Consider the following 16,894-nt stretch of genomic DNA (forward strand, 5'->3'; position numbering starts at 1 on the left):
TAAATCAGTGGGTTGTCAGTTAGCTATTAAACCGGGTGAATTTTTCGCAGTCAGTGTAACAATTGGACCAGTTGGGTTATCTGGGCCAGTTGGGTTAATTGGGCCAGTTGGGTCATTTGGGTGAATAATATTTTTCCGTCGCTTTCCCGCCACAATCGCCAAAATACAACCGCTGACGCAGGCGCCTGTTAAATCAATCTAGATTTTCCCGCCATCAAAGGAAGCTGGTTATAGGTACAAAGATAGATTTATTCATCCTCGGTATTAATATCATGGACACTCAAAGTAATGTAACATCGACTACGGATCTGCAATCTCAGCTAAGCCAAATTATTCTTCCAATCGACGAAGTTGTGCCTCAACGCCTTCGTCAATGGCTGTCTGCGTTCGCTTGCAGCAATGGCACCACAAGCGAGATGCTTCTCTGTTCAACTTTGGTGTCGACGAGCTCTTTGCTCGGCCAAACAACTTTAAAGCTGTTTGGTTCCTACGAGGAAAAAGCAAATCTCCATCTCATCGCTACTGCCCCTTCTGGAACGGGAAAAACACCAGCGTGCCAGAAGGGATGCGTGGAGCCAATTGTGGGCCATGTTGAGGAGAAAATTCAGACCAGCATCGTAATAGATGAAACATCATCAAGCGGCCTATTCAACCATTTCCTGGGAGGTTGGTATTTTTAGACATCCATTATTATCTTTTGTGTGCAGTAAGTTCATGTTATGATACTTAATGTACAAAGAATAGTGTAGAGGATATTCAAACCACTGCTAAGGTGTTAAGGGTTAAATGTTCTTTTCAAGGACCTCTGAACTTGTGCCCTCCATCCCCAGGAGTTGGGTGAGGGGCTCAGATGTAGGTACATAACATGCAATATTTTTGTTCCATTTCTTGATGTGTACTCCTTTGTGTCTTAAAAATATTGGCATTTTCTCTGAAAATGCCCTAGGCAAGAATAAACATCTGCAATTTACACTCCAAAGCAAGGCGATGAGCATCCCTGTCTGTTTTCTGTGGGGTCTTTCTGGGCCCCTTCACTCTGCAATCGAGGGTAAGTGGGTAGAATGGGTAATATTCGAAATTAATTTTAGTTCAAATTGACTTTCAGTTTTCCGGTGAAACATATATTAATTGTAATAGAAACAATTTGGTACATTTTATTGCAGCATCTACAGTGCCAATCCTTTGTGTGGATGAGGCATACTCTCTCCTGCAAAGACTAACACATCAAGGAAAGTCAATATCACAGACGAGCCTCTCAATGGAACGCCTGTGTAAATGTTACGATGGAGATTTTTGGTATGTTCTAAAAGGAACAAAAGGCAAGCGGGTTGGTGTTACTTCAGCTAAACTAGCCCTCCTTGCTTTCACCACCCCTCAGCAGTTCCTAGAGTCAGTTTGGCCAAAAATTGTGGCCTCAAAAAATGGGCTGGCAGAGAGGCTGCTCTTTTTTTATCAAAGGAGATCGGAACATCTAGACCTGGAAGCTATGGCAGAGAACTCTGACTCCCTTGACGAGTTTTCTGTTAAATCCCTTGGCGATGTATTTGAAAAGATATATGTGGAACATAATACAACACCAGCACTGAAGTACACACTGACTGCTACTGCCAAGGAGCTTTTCTTTAAGTTCAGTAAGCCCAACGAAGATGACAGCCAGGGTGCAGTTGCTAATTCAATTATTTCTTCAGGTTCGAAGAAATATAAAAACACTCTACGTGTGGCCTTGAATATGCATGTCCTCTACCACCGGCTTACCAAAGCACTTGCCTTGGAATCGGGGACAACGCCCACAGCTATAACAGCAGAGACCATGCAAATGGCAATAACTTTCACTGATACTCTTGAGACCATGAAGGGAATCTCAGAGCTGGTGAGTTCAATAAAATACTAATTATATTAATGATGAAACTAATAATAATAATAATAAATATTATTATTATTATAATGATCTATTATGGCGACCCACATGTTCATGCAGCTGGAAAGGAAATGACTATATATTAACCTTAATTTACATCTGTATATTTTACATTAATTCTGATGATTAGCAGTGTAAGACCTACCTAGCATTCCAAACCAAAAGATTAAATGAGAGAAAGTGCTGTTTGGTTAAGAGCTTATTTCGTTAATTTTTAACAGCTAGTTCATTGTAGCCATTTCAGCAGGTTAGAAATGATTATGGAAAAGCACTTCAACGCACTTTTTTTGAGGGTGGTAAAAAAAACTGTGTACATTCTATAAATGTTGTGGTACAAATTTGTTTTTGGTTGATTCATTTATAGGTCAGTTCGAATTTTTATTCCAAACTGGTCAAAAAAACAATTAAACCACAAGATACATGGTTTGAATTACTCGCTCAATATTCTGTAGACTGCTGGTGACATGGAAACTCAAAGGTTTAGTTTAATTGGAGCTAAATGGATTTGTTTTACAGTCTTGCCGTCTGCAGAAGTCCCCAGCAGGACTCAAAGTGGGGGTGTTATGTGAAGACATACAAAAAAGAATTCTGTGCCTGCCTGGTCCTTTTGTTAGTGTGAGGAGAGTAGTGCGGAGCTATTCTTCTACAAGAAGACCCAGCAGCAAAGCAGCCCAGGAAGCCATGGCAGCCTTACAGGCTGCTACAATTGGCTCTGTTATGAAGGTAAATAAGCTGGTGGTCTTCTTCAAAAAGCTTCCAACAGTTGCAAACTCACATGCAGTTGCTGCATGTGGTGTAACACCAGAAGAGTACCATCAGGCATTCCTCACAAAAGACAAGAAGATCACAGAGGACATGCTAGAGACTGTTATGAATGCTCATCCACAAAAGGATGAGATTGTAGCTTTCTTGCAGGCAACAGAATAGTACCTTTTAATTAATATTGTGCTGCTCATCACAATGGTAAAGATGGGACATCTAAATCATTAGGGAGACTTAGCACTGCTTTTACACGAAACAGCAACCATCAGCTTACCCTTTCACTTTTCACGTAAAATAGTGTTAGCATAACTGCTTAAGCTTCATACAAGCTCAAGTCACTTTGGGTTTACATGAATTCTTGCAGCTTTCTGCTGATGAAAAGCATGGCATTTCAAGGGTTTCAAATATGAAGTACTTCATTTACTTGTGTGACTTCTGCTCTGTGAGAGGAAAAGGAAGAAATCCCCATATACTCAACAAATGCAAAACAGCTACATCATTTACAGACACTGCAAAGCCCATCCAACAAACAAAAAAAAAATGGCTGGAAAATCATGGTCACTCTTTTCTGGTAAACCAAGTGCTAAATCTCACTATTGTGTTATTGTTGTCTCCAGACTGTAACAGATGTACATAAAATTATTAATAAATTGGATACATAATTGATTTTTTTACAGAGGTGTATTGACATTAATCACAAATTGAAACCCAATTAATATTGTAGAGAAAGATAGTTTATAACAATTTATGTTGATCATGTTCTATCTAAATTTTATTTGTTATATTTTGATGTCATATTTCAAAAACTGATCATCCAAAGAAAATAATGACAAAACTGAATTAATGAAAGTGATTTCATCATAAAGAAGAATTTGGATTGCAATAGATGTGCATAACATTATTAATAACAAATTGGATAGATACAATCTATTTTTTGCAGAGGTGTGTTGGAAATATTTCTTGAAATACAAATTTAAACCCAATTAATATTGTAGAATTACATAGTTGTAAGAATTTCTTTTATTCAGGTACCTTTCATATTTCATGGAATTAATATATTTCAAAGTGATATTTCAAAACTGAACACCCAAGTAATAACATAACTGAATTAACAATAAAAGTTCCTGTTCATTTAAATCATGTGCAGATTGTTATGTATACTATAACTATTACCTGGATCATGCTGGGGGCTGGGAATGGGGGGGGAGGGGGAGATGTTGAAGTTTCTATTTGACCAGCAAGTAATACTCTATGTCGAATTGTTGTTAATGCTCTAATTGTTATTAATGCTCTAATTGTTATTAATACTGGTTCCCTGCCAATTAGTTAAAAAAACAAATTGACTTGGCTGACATTAGGTGGTGGTTACAGTATTCCAAACGGTCTCTCCCATCAGAACCAGTTCAGTTCAACCTGCTTTTTGTAAAGGGCTTCAAAGCCTTTAGCCACTTTCTTAATGCTTTGGAGTTTCCCATCTATTTGATTGGCTTTCTTTGGTTGCAGGGGACTGCCAATACTTTTTGAAATGTCATAAAGTCTGGAGTAGTATTCATGTACTTTTAAAGGTTCAATGCTTAAACCTTTCAAAGATGCAAAGTTCACAAGACAGTCTAATGTAAGACTTTCAATCTCAGACCATCCAAATACTGGAGTTAAACCCTGTTTCATAAGGTAATCCAGACTGGAGGTGCTCCCTTTGACCTCTTGTAGTTTTTGCTTGGGTCGGTATCTTGAAGTTGTCACATGTGTGTATGCCTGTTTGGCAGCCTGGGAGCTGCCATAAGGATTTCCACAATCAACACATTTACATCGATGGGAGCAACCAGCTGTTGTAGAGTAGCACTTACACCGGCTCTTGTTACCATTTGGTGCTTGAAAGCAGAATTTTCTTCCATCTTTTTTGGCAGAACCACGACCACATGAGCAGTGCTCAGGCACCTGTTCCTTTGGAGAAGCATTGCTACACATACTCGTAGAACTAACATGGGGTGGGATTTCTTCAAACACATTCTCCAAAGATACCACAGTGTGATATAATTCTGGTTGACCATTACTATATCCCAGAAAAATGGCATTTGTAGCTGTGCAAGGCAAAAGTGGGGAAACTGGTACCACTGGCATGTGGTCTAGTGATGTAAAGATGACAATGTTTAGTCTCAGAATCTGGGATAGTGCAATTCCTATGACATTCCCCAACTCATCTAAAAAAGAATGAAAGTTTAAGACAGGCTTTTTGGTGTGCTTAGCAGTGCACAATTGGTCCTTATGGAGTAAAGAAAAGGTTAACATGTTTTCCTATACATAGAAGTTACATATTTAATAAATCCAAAAATATTGGAAATAATTTGTTTTCTTGAAAAAATGCTCCTAAGTCATCTATGAACAGAAGGTGCAGGAGTGTTTGCAATGGTAAAATAATGTCAAAATGTCTAGTTTCAAAGAAGATGCACACCTCCCAGATAGAAGTAATTGTTCTAACACACCTCCACTCATTTGAAAACACCAATTAAGCTTTGATAATTTCTTTAAATTTTGTTTTATTTCAGGAAAGCTATTATTCTTTAATTTTATCAAAACTGTCCGATTTAGGAGGAATTTGAATAGCTCCAAATCATCCAAATAATCCTTAATTTGACTATTTTTTCTAAATTGGACAGCATGTAGTCCTGTTACACATAAAAATTGGTGTGATCACTTACTTGAAAAGTATCCACACTCCCTGAATTTGTTTATCTCATCATCAAAATGCTTATCAGGTGACAGAAGGGCATGCTTGTACCTTCCAGCATTGTTTAGCCACTCATTGACTACAAGATCCCGCAATTCTTGGACAATCTTGATGTAACCACTGTCTCCCAGTGAAATTCCAAGGAAGACCAAGTGCTTTTGAAGAGAAGGTGATGATGCTGACATTTCTTTCAGCTGGCGAATAACACTGAGAAAAATGCTATCTGCTGGACAATCGTACTCGGCGGTGGCTAGTTGTAGGCTGTACCCCAATAGATTCTTGTTTAGCCGTTCAGAGTGTTCAGCAACTTTCTCTGTGTTGAATGTGGAGTTACTGAACAGAAGTAAGCTGCAGGGCATCAAGTAAAGTAGCTTGGAACTCAACCTGGGATTTTTACATCGTGAACGCAGCTGATTATAAAGAACAGACAAGTTCACAGCCTGGCAAAAAATGTAGTTAAGCTCAGTGTCACTGAGCCTGTCCTTGCTTGTGTCAAGATTTTCATAAGTGCTGTTAACAGACATTTCAAGCAAATTACTCTGCATGACTTCAGGATCATACTCCTTGGGTACACTAGCATTCTCAGGATCACTTGACTGTGGGATTATGCCAAACCTTTCAGCTGTGGGTTCAAAGCCTTGTTCTTCTAATGCCGCTCTGTAGGATAGGATAGGCCTTACACAACCTGATGGTAATTCTGATGCACCTCTCCTCTCATTCCAGAGGTAAAAGAAGGTTGCCAGTAATGCCTCAGCCAATTCACAACCCAGCCTTGATCGGGCTATCACAGCCCTCAAATTTTTGTGTAGATTTTCATTTCTTGTGGAGCCACCCCCTTGAGAAATCTTTGACAAACAGCCTCTTTCGATGTGAACCTTCAAATTTTCAATTTCATGCAAAACATTTTCATTCAAAACAGTCTCACCATTGTCATAATTTACATCTTTCCATCTCTCTGTAAGATGTTCAAGATTACTCATTATTGTATGCTCATCTGGTGTATCCATCTCTCTAATTTCACCTTGGTCTGCATCAGCTCGGAATATCATCTTAAAGTCATCTATGAAAGATGAGGACAAGTACTGCCGTTTGCCCTTGGGCACTTTTGTGGTGACTCTTTGAATGGCATGAAACAAGTCAAGCTTGACAGACACGTGTGGGAAAATCTGCTGTAATTTGCTTCGAACCTTGCAGCAATTGTCCGCAAAAATTGTGTCACAGGATGCTTTCTGTTTATCAAATCTATGCTTCAAATTCTTTAAAATGTCCTCTACCTTGCTTATTGCAGTACCCTTTGTCAGTTTGTAGGTGAGTACCTGGCCAATTTCATTCATAACGATATAGAGGGAATCAAATTGCGTAGACCAAGATCCATTTGGGAGCATGCAACCAATGTTTGCAGCAACTTTGAATGTGTGGTCAGCACTCATCCATTCAGCAGTTTTCTCACTTATGTTTTGCCGAAAAAATTGATGGTTCTCTTTAAAAATATACAGAAAGCACTGATGAACTGTGTCTGTGCTTGGTGTTGGCCTCCATACATCAAAAGATGGGAATTTTGGAAGTTTGCCTTTGTCTACGGACTTATTTTGCTCCAGATATGTAGAGATGTGTCTGGCATACCTACACTGTCTTTCCGCAAAGTTTTCCAGGTATCTTTGCGCTAGAAACAGTTCAATTTCATTAAATGGGTGTCCACTTGAAGCCAATGCAAACACTAAAGAGCAAAGGTCAGGAGTAAATCCTAACTTATGGCCAAGATGAAATTTAATATCACCTGATGGTATATTCTCTAGTAGTCTGGGGTCATGACCGGCGATTTCGTGTCCTTGAGTGCATCGATACACACGGCTCGCTAGCAACACGGGGCCATTTACACAATAAATTTGGCGAGGCAAATCTCGCTCACTCGTCCCATCTTTCCACTTACAGGGAGTAAGGATAGTATTCTGATGGCCATGCTCATAATGGGGGCATGTGAATCCAGTCTTGAAACAATGCTGCTGCTGCTGCTTCAATGGATCCCAAATGATGATTCTAGGAAGCACATAGTCGCTAACGTTAGGAGGACTGCGAAAGTCTGGGTTTAACTGCTGCCCTGGCTCAATAATCGCAGGTCCATCCAACTTTTCGCCCCGAAGTAGACGATCTTCGTATTTTTTTACATTATGCTGAACATAACTCAGAAATTCCTGATTTATCTTCATTCTTCAAATAACCCAACTGGCCCAGATGACCCAACTGGCCCAATTGTTACACTGACTGCGAAAAATTCACCCGGTTTAATAGCTAACTGGCCACCCACTGATTTAAATAGCCCAACTGGCCCAAATGACACCGCGGAAATACGTTTTTTAGGGGACGATACAGTATTTTACTGGTCAGCGGACACCTCAACGAAACCATGACATGCCGATAACTTTTACAAAGTTTTACGCCGTGAGTCAAATCGACAACGTAAAAAAAAAAAGGCCGATGTTTTCATCGAATTAGTCCACAAACACATGGAAGCACTTGGCAGCCTACTGTTGATGACCACTGACCACTGTGACGTCACAAAAACGTATTTCCGCGGTGTCGGCCCAAATGACCCAACTGGCCCAAATGACCCAGCCGGCCCAAATGACCCAACTGGCCCAAATGACCCAACTGGCCCACATGACCCAACCGGCCCAAATGACCCAACCAGCCCAAATGACCCAAGCGGCCCAAATGACCCAACTGGCCCAAATGACCCAACTGGCCCACATGACCCAACCGGCCCAAATGACCCAACCGGCCCAAATGACCCAACCGGCCCAAATGACCCAAGCGGCCCAAATGAGCCAACTGGCCTAAATGACCCAACCGGCCCAAATGACCCAACCGGCCCAAATGACCCAATTGGCCCAAATGACCCAACTGGCCTAAATGACCCAAATGACCCCGCTGGCCCAAATGACCCGACTGGCCCAATTACCCCTTCCAGCATTTATTATTCATGAAACTAACTAGCTGTCACGCTATCATTCCGCGATCGGCCGATGTCACGCAATTTTCGATAACCAGCACGCCAAGACATATTTTGGTTAACGGGCACACCAGGGGCCTGTTTCTCGAAAGTCCCGGTAACTTAACGGGCACGAAGCCATGTTTTAAAAGCAAAATTTAAAGGATAGGAAAGCAGGTTCTAGCACCCAAACCAGTCCTTTTTGTCTCTTTAGCCGATAGTTTTATTGTATCATTTTCAAAACTTTCGAAATCCCCATCTTGAATGAAGACAAAACAGCTTTACGGGCCCGTTAAGTTACCGGGACTTTCGAGAAACAGGCCCCAGGACACATTTTCGTTAACCGGTACACCAGGACACAACCCAGAATTGATATCGTGACCAATTTTTACAACGTCAATGGAGAGCGTATGCATCTTGGCGATATCCCCGTTGAAAATACCAGCATCAACTGGACTCGCCTATTAAGCGGTCTGTGTCGCGGAATACACTTGTACGACAAAGTAAAGATCCTTCACAATGACATTAAGTCAAACAACGTCGTTCTGGATGGACATAGCTTGGCAGAGGCAGAAGCTGTGCTGGTGGACTTTGGGAAAGCTAGGGACCAAAGCAGCCCTAAATCATACCAAAAGCCCGCAGACACAAAGAGATTTAAGCACCTTGCACCTGAGCTAGGACAACTGAACGGCAAACAGAACAAGAAAACGGACATTTATTCATTAGAATTCCTAGTGAGAGAGTTGAAATACAAGTTTGTAATCTTCCCGAATATCTTCTTTAATCTTTATCGATCATGTCTTCGCTGTAATTCTTCGCAGAGACCAACAATTAATGAACTGTGCGAGCAGTTGGAGTGCGCGAACAATTGATTGTTCAACTCTTATTTCATTTCCGATGTGAAGAAAACAGTTCCAGTTAGGACAAAAAATCGTGAATACCACAAAGACGCAGTGGCTTAAAACCAGCTCTCTGTGTCAAGAAATTAACTATAATATGAGGCGCAGTATTATTAAAGAGTTATTGTTCGTGATAAATGGCTTGTTGTTTAAAATTTAATTGTACCAGGTATTAAAAATTGGTATTCATATTGTTTAATTATCTGCCATCAATACTAAAAGTCACAAGTACACAAGAAGCCTAAATCCTCATTTGGAGCAGACAGACTAGAGCACGGATATCGTCTTTCTTAACGACTAATTCTAAATATGTGATCAATTGACAATTGTTTGTTGTCATAGCTACCGAGAAAACAGCACGTGCGTGTCAGTCTTAACAATCGGTTGCCACTTTATTGTCCTGTCATGGCGTTCACGATCAGTTGCCGTAGGTGCAACAAGCGATTTAAGACGGGATATTCCGCGAGGAAGCATCACGAATATAGCCACGCTCCGCATCCCTATCAAAGTGGAATATTCAGCGACTCGCAAGGACAAGCGCTCGTGAACCAGCCAAATGCTAAACAATTGGGGAAGGAAGAGCTGCCTCACTATAAATTGTGGCTGGCACTAGTAGCTGACCAAATTATTGGATCCTTGACTCCAAGCGTTAAAGGTGAGAATTTGAATTGATGGAGATTCTAAGTCCCGTAAAATATGCATACGGCACTACTGTCTAAAGTAGAACTGACAAAGAAGTAAACAAGCAAACGCTTACGCGAAATCGTTCATTTACCAAGCGTTTCGCCGGTTACCGCACCAGCATAAATTTCTTGTATAGTAGTCAAATAAAAGTGTCTGATTGGTGTAACCTCCATTCTTTTCGTCTTTTTATTATTTTAGCTGGATGGCAACAGTTACATGACGTCCACGTGAAAAAGATTCATTTCGAACATCTACTTTTTACCCTCGGCAGTCCCCCTTGTAAAGCATTACAAGCAGCCCATACATCATGAAAGTACCCGCAAGTTTTCCTACAGAATGTATGATTTGGAAGCGGTTTTGAATGCACTAGCATACCAAGAGATTGTTAGACCGAAGACGTCGGCAGCGTTTAGGCATGGTGTGGAAGTAAACTTTCAACGCTTCACAAGTACAGAGGAAGCAGTCGAGGCAGCCAAACAAAGGGCGTTTTCGCGCTTCACGACGCGAGTTAAAGGTGAGCAACAAACACCAACAAGCCGTTCTGAAATTATTATAACTGCTGGAGAGGGTAGAGCAACCAGAGAAGTAGAACTAATTTGGTGGCCCGACGTGTTTCGAAAATGTAGAGACTACGGAAAATTGACAGTACGATTTTTTGTATCAAAAACAATTTTTAAACGTTAATTTTCATCATGTCAGCGAACATAAAGAAGGAACCTAGGACAGGTCACTGTTAAAAAAAAGACCTACTTATTAAAAAGACCTTCTACAGTTACAGTTTATTGTAGTAAGTGCAAGGCACTCAATTAGTTTGATACTTAGCCCTACTAGCAAGTAAATCTAATGACTTACATTTCGATAGGCATCTAGTTGATACTCAGCAACATAATTCTGAACATCTTCTGGGTACTTTTCGCCTTTCTGAAGGATGGTTAGCTTTGAAACTACTTCCTGTTGCTTTCTAATCCAAAATGCCAGCTTCGCATCTATTTCCTGCCTTAGGAGAACTAATGATAACAGTTCTCATTAAAAGAGCATAATCAAAATTTATAGAGTAGATTTCCAGTAAACCCCGTTGTTTGCATTAAAATGCTACTAAGTTTGGTCACATCTCCGTTTGTTTTACAAAGACTAACATTCTTACAGGTTTATCTTAAGTAAATTGCAAATTGAAGGGGGAGTTAATTTTTAAGTGTATTAAATTTGGCATAAAATAAATGAAACGTTAGAATCTAACACTCAATGTATGGTTTTATAAAATATACCAGTTTCAGAAAAAGGTACAACTGAGCCTTATTTTTTGGATGCACACTCAATTATGTCTGTTACTCGAATGAAACGTTCGAGTATATGGTGTTTGATATACAAATAACAATTGCCATACTGGCTGATCCACAATCAATTATCCCTTGACAGACACCTCTATAAGATGGATTCCTCCCTTAACCAGACACCAAGAGTAAGCCCCTGCAGCTATTTAGTCATAATTCTTTTTTTATGGTTTGACTTTCTAAGACACACGCCTTGGTAAGATGAATATTTAGTGCTGGTCCCAGCAGTTTCCATTTAAGAGAGTTCACTGAATACACAAATTTGCAAATTCAGTGATATAAAGCCCTTGAAATGTTTAACAAGCAGATTTAAAACTCACCAGATACATTTATGAGACACAGTACATGTAAAGAATAGTAAATAGGTACTCCCCCACTTGACAATAATTATTAAAAACAGAAAAAGGTAAAAGTACTCATGATTGCATCCTCAATGTCCAACAATAACGAAACATTTACTTTGACCAGTCATTGATCATGTATAGTTTAAACACACCATATGAAAAAGCAATGCTCACTAATGGACAATCAGTAAATCTTTACCTGTATCACCAATGCCAATTATGTTTGAGTGGGTTCCCCAGTCTCTCAAAAATGTTCCAGAATTTTTCAGATTAGTGTAGTGCTAACAAAAAATAGAATATTATGGATAATATTATTGTATTAATAATGTTATTACATATTATTATTAGCAACTAATAACTAAGTATGTTATTGTGTAATGTAAGTAGCACCTTTGTTATTGAGTATTATTATTATCCTTATTATTATTATTGATATTATTACATACGTCATTAATTGGACAATCAAAGAAAACCAAAACGTAGCAGTTTTTGGTGTGTTCCCTGCAGATACAGAGAAACAACATTCATACTCAAGATGATTTACCTATGAAACTCCAAGAATTTCTTCATGTTATATATCCCAGAAGCGCTCAGGCATTACTCTGAATGCCAGGACTTCAGCATGGGTGAACCAGAAAGGATACACAACACTTTCCTAAATCAACCTGTGAATGTCAAAGAAACTAAGTAAACTATGTTATATATCCCAAAAGTGCTCAGGCATTACACTAAATGCCAGGACTTCAGCCTGGGTGAACCAGAAAGGATAGACAAAACAGCCCTATATTGACTATCAATGAAAAGCTAAGTATGTTATATATCCCAGAAGCACTCAGGCATTACATTAAATGCCAGGACTTCAACCTGGGTGAAACAGAAAGGATATACAACACTTCCCTATATTGACCATTTAATGAAAAGCTAAGTATGTTATATATCCCAGAAGCGCTTAGGCATTACACTTAAATGCCATGACTTCAACCTGGGTGAACCAGAAAGGATATACAACACTTCCGTATATTGACCATTTAATGAAAAGCTAAGTATGTTATATACCCCAGAAGCGCTCACGCATTACACTTAAATGCCAGGACTTCAACCTGGGTGACCGAGAAAAGAAATACAACACTTCCCTATATTGACCATTTAATGAAAAGCTAAGTATGTTATATATCCCAGAAGCGCTCACGCATTACACTTAAATGCCAGGACTTCAACCTGGGTGAACCAGAAAAGATATACAACACTTCCCTATATTGACCATTTAATGAAAAGCTAGGTATGTTATATATCCCAGAAGCGCTCAGGCATTACACTTAAATACCAGGACCTCAACCTGGGTGAACCAGAAAGGATATACAACACTTCCGTATATTGACCTTTTAATAAAAAGCTAAGTATGTTATATATCCCAGAAGTGCTCAGGTATTACACTTAAATGCCAGGACTTCAACCTGGGTGAACCAGAAAGGATATACAACACTTCCCTATATTGACCATTTAATGAAAAGCTAAGTATGTTATATATCCCAGAGGCACTCAGGCATTACACTTTAATGCCAGGACTTCAACCTGGGTGAACCAGAAAGGATATACAACACTTCCCTATATTGACCATTTAATAAAAAGCTAAGTATGTTATATATCCCAGAAGCGCTCAGGCATTACACTTAAATGCCAGGACTTCAACCTGGGTGAACCAGAAAGGATAAAAAACACTTCCCTATATTAACCATCAATGAAAAGCTAAGTATGTTATCTATCCCAAAAGAGCTCAGGCATTACACTGAATGCCGGGACTTCAGCCAGGTGAACCAGAAAGGTTAAACAACATTTCCCTATATTAAGATATGAAATATGATATAGAATAATTAAAAAGTGATTAGGCAACACTAAACAGAAGAATATTATTACAGGATTAAACTTCAAGAAAATGGATTTCTGTAAAATTAAACAATGTTGACTGTGTTATACTACAATTGGTGCACACGATTCAATGTAATAATTCAAATGTTATACTGCTAGCTACCCAATATTTATACTTAAGTCTTCTGTAACAGGTGGTCTTTTCAAGCACTTGACTGTACCTGAACCATTTCCTCACAAAATGTAACTTGGTTCAACAGATATGTCTCAGCAACCTCTTTGCTCTAAAAAAAAAACTTGAGATTTTGTAATGGCAGTGAGCGCATCACAATCACATCAATGTTCTCCAAAAACCTGCGTTCTGTTGACCCTGAGAAGTAAACATAGTTGTGAATTAACAATAGTGAAATTGCTTTTAGTGACCAAAGTTATTGATTGAGGATTGGAATAACAGCCAGTCGGACAAAAATATAGAATAAAAAGGGCCATGATTGGAAAAAACCGCTGAAACTTTGACAGAATAGCTACTGATCCCTCGCTGTAATTCAATAATCTAGTGATCTTCTGTTAGATCCTTATCCAAAGAATAACAAATAAAGAACTGTGCACCTGAAAATGATACTACTTGAATGTTGTGCCTCTCAATAGCACTTTCTTGCCCTGGTTTGGTCTTTACCACAATTCTCTCCCTCTCTTTCATACTGTCTGGTCCATAGTCAGACAAAACAGCATTGCAGTCCTTAAGGCTTCCACAGTCATGGGCAAACATGCCAAGCGAAACTAGCAACTGTTCAGTATTCCTCAGCTCACAATGCAGAGCACATAGATTAACATTAGATAGCTCCTCTTCAAGGAGAAAGAGCAAGTCGTCTCTTAGCCCTTTCCATCTGAAATAATCAGAAGAAAAACAGCAAATTTAGTTTCCACCTTTATAATCCAAACATACCATATTTCTGCTAGTAACTATCCACCAAACTGAGAATTAAACACATGTGAGAACTATCAACCAAAGTGAGAATTAAACACATGTATTTCAATAGAAAGTGAAGTAGTACACTGCAAGCTGGACTTTTTTATGCATGTTAATACAGAAATGCAGAGTTGTACCTACCCCCCAATATTTGCTTTGCTCTTTGGGAAACACTCAGCACAGGCTTCCCCACGAGGAACATCAGGACAGGCACATTCCTACAAATAAAGTGCACTATATTCTATAACTTAATATTGAGTTAACTGAGCTTAAGTCAGATAACATTCGCTACTATTTGTAGATATATAATCACTCAGTTCACCACAGATATGTTTATTTTTATAGACAAATTTCTGCCTTTCTATAATTTCAACACAAAGAAAGCTCCCACTAATTGATTACAAATAAATTGCATCACAAATACTGGTTACCTGAATGTGTTCTGTGTTTTTGTAGAATTCTGCTATGATGCATATCATTTAAATAGCAATTGCAGGCTATATAACCTACCCTAATAACTTTGCAGAATACACAGCACTCTGTGTCCAATCCTCGCTTGCAAAGTTCATCAATATATTTGTCGGCATCACCACCTTTTCGCTTGAGTAGCATTATTAGCGCTTTGTAATCAAGAGTAACAGTCTCAAAAAAGGCCAGAAGATAACATCAAATTCAAGTTAATAGCTATACCACAGATCTCAAATGGTAGACTTGATGTTGAACACTACTTTCCTTTATATTTTATAACACTGCCAAGCATAAAATAGATTCAATAAGACTACAACATGACTAAATAGACATGTAACATAGAAACATTGCAAAGAAATAAAATAAGATAAAAAAAAAAAATAAAGAGTCAAGATTAATTGGCAGACAAAAGTAATAACCTGTAAATTTAACTTTAAGCATCTTCCATCAACCACTATTCCTGTTTTCTTCATGGCATCCTTCTGGCAATTTATATCCTTTATGAGGGCCTCCACATTTTCCCTGCAGAACAAAAAAATGTGACATTGTAAAATTTCTAAAAACTAGTTGCAACTTACTAGTTTTCCTTGTCTTCTAGGCATGAGATGACTTGCTCGAAAATTAATTTCAACAGTTACATGGGGCTGGCTTCTACATACAAATGTTCCATGTAGAGTTTTAATAAGATATATGTTAACTGGCTTAAAATTCATGATTCTAACCTGTTTTCCTTACAGTTTGGAATTGCTATAGGGTACACACTTTTTTTTTTGGTGTCTACCTGTAAAGGCAAGGATGCACATGAATATTCAGATCTGTACTCGATCAAAAGAGATGTAGTCATCAGGTGACTACTATAAAAGGAAACAATCACTAACTGACATATTGTAGTGTTGGATGTCTTGATGTACTCTATTAATCAGTCAGCTTTGCAAACAGGAAATAAAATTCTCACAGAACCTCAAATATACATAAGAAAGTAACTAACCTATGCAAACCTTAATGCATTAAGAAAAATAATTGTCAAACCTACCATAAAATGGTCTCCCATCTAGCTTAAAATTAATATCAAGAGTGTCCTTGTCAGGGTTATGCAATCAAGCCTCTCTAGCAGCCCAAGCCACTGCTGCTGAAAGGTTCACCTGGAAGCCATGTGGTGCTCCATCTGGTAAGGGATTGATGCCCATAGCTTTTTTTATCACAACAAAAATCATCTGATGCAATGCCTTTATTTGATTCTTATTCAAAAGGATTGGGATGTCAGTTTTAACCTACAGAGATAAGTAGAGAAAAACATGCTTATTAAATAGGATGCTGTCATTGATCCAGCTACTGTAACAATATGCTACTATGTGGTAGAGCTAATTACCATAAAATCCCATATTTAAAGCTCCCTTGGTTTTAAGCCCCTCCCAGATAAAAGCCCATCAATTTGCTAACAAAGATATTCTTGTAGATATAAGAACCCCATTTATAAGCCCATCTAATGTACAAGTGCAAATTCCTTTTGTGTTTCATTACTTTGAATTAGAACTATGAAATTGTTCCAAAAATTGAAATATAAATATGAACTTTGTTATTGTTACCGAGGTCTGTTCCATTCCAGTTGTTCCAGTTGCATAAGTGTTTCATAGATGTTTTTGAAATATATTCACAGCACCATTTATTGTGAAGCACAATAATTATAATGTATTATAAGTGTAATTCTAAATGTGATGGCATATTAGCTTAATTCAATTCTCGGATACATTATACCTCATTGTTCTGAAACATTTTTTCAATTCCTCGTATATGCCCCCCCCCCTCTGATATTACCCCTTTCCCCTGTTTATATGCCCATTCAAAACACCTTATGAAGTTACTTAAGCCGAGGGCTTGAACATGGAATTTTACAGTATGACACCCATCTTTTTATATTGGGGACGGGGGGGGGGG

General features: G+C 38.7%; 4 protein-coding genes across 6 annotated transcripts in view; 2 read left to right on the forward strand and 2 right to left on the reverse strand.

The window, feature by feature from the left end:
* On the forward strand, nt 1-3,817 carry LOC148733153 (uncharacterized). 2 transcript variants are annotated; one of them, XM_088756208.1, is made up of 3 exons: nt 1-666; nt 1,164-1,870; nt 2,435-3,817. In XM_088756208.1, exons 1-3 carry the CDS (start codon nt 273-275, stop codon nt 2,843-2,845), a joined length of 1,512 nt encoding a protein of 503 aa, XP_088612334.1. In that variant the 5' UTR covers nt 1-272; the 3' UTR covers nt 2,846-3,817. The 2 variants fall into 2 exon arrangements, with proteins under 2 accessions (XP_088612334.1, XP_088612335.1); XM_088756209.1 differs by having other exon boundaries at nt 2,450-3,817.
* Nucleotides 3,683-13,762, reverse strand: LOC148733154 (uncharacterized). Of its 2 annotated transcripts, none has more exons than XM_088756207.1 (6): nt 13,743-13,762; nt 12,200-12,320; nt 11,855-11,936; nt 10,833-10,987; nt 5,380-7,445; nt 3,683-4,806 (listed from the first exon to the last, which is right to left on the reverse strand). In XM_088756207.1, exons 4-6 carry the CDS (start codon nt 10,844-10,846, stop codon nt 4,073-4,075), a joined length of 2,814 nt encoding a protein of 937 aa, XP_088612333.1. In that variant the 5' UTR covers nt 10,847-10,987; nt 11,855-11,936; nt 12,200-12,320; nt 13,743-13,762; the 3' UTR covers nt 3,683-4,072. The 2 variants fall into 2 exon arrangements, with proteins under 2 accessions (XP_088612333.1, XP_088612332.1); XM_088756206.1 differs by having other exon boundaries at nt 3,683-4,881.
* On the forward strand, nt 9,599-10,837 carry LOC148733155 (uncharacterized). The gene is made up of 2 exons (XM_088756220.1): nt 9,599-9,951; nt 10,179-10,837. The coding sequence occupies exons 1-2, from the start codon at nt 9,702-9,704 to the stop codon at nt 10,289-10,291; spliced, it is 363 nt and encodes a 120-aa protein (XP_088612346.1). The 5' UTR covers nt 9,599-9,701; the 3' UTR covers nt 10,292-10,837.
* LOC148733156 (uncharacterized) overlaps nt 13,749-16,894 on the reverse strand; it is a 5,279-nt gene continuing 2,133 nt past the window's right edge. Inside the window, exons 2-6 of the mRNA XM_088756219.1 lie at nt 15,989-16,230; nt 15,682-15,736; nt 15,379-15,481; nt 14,633-14,709; nt 13,749-14,408 (exon numbers count right to left, since the gene is read on the reverse strand). Of these exons, the coding sequence (XP_088612345.1) occupies nt 14,075-14,408; nt 14,633-14,709; nt 15,379-15,481; nt 15,682-15,736; nt 15,989-16,010 (591 nt within the window). The 5' untranslated portion in view covers nt 16,011-16,230 and the 3' untranslated portion in view covers nt 13,749-14,074. The remainder of the gene's footprint in view (nt 14,409-14,632; nt 14,710-15,378; nt 15,482-15,681; nt 15,737-15,988; nt 16,231-16,894) is intronic.

Source organism: Stylophora pistillata, chromosome 4, assembly GCF_964205215.1.
Source record: "Stylophora pistillata chromosome 4, jaStyPist1.2, whole genome shotgun sequence".
Lineage (NCBI taxonomy): Eukaryota > Metazoa > Cnidaria > Anthozoa > Scleractinia > Pocilloporidae > Stylophora > Stylophora pistillata.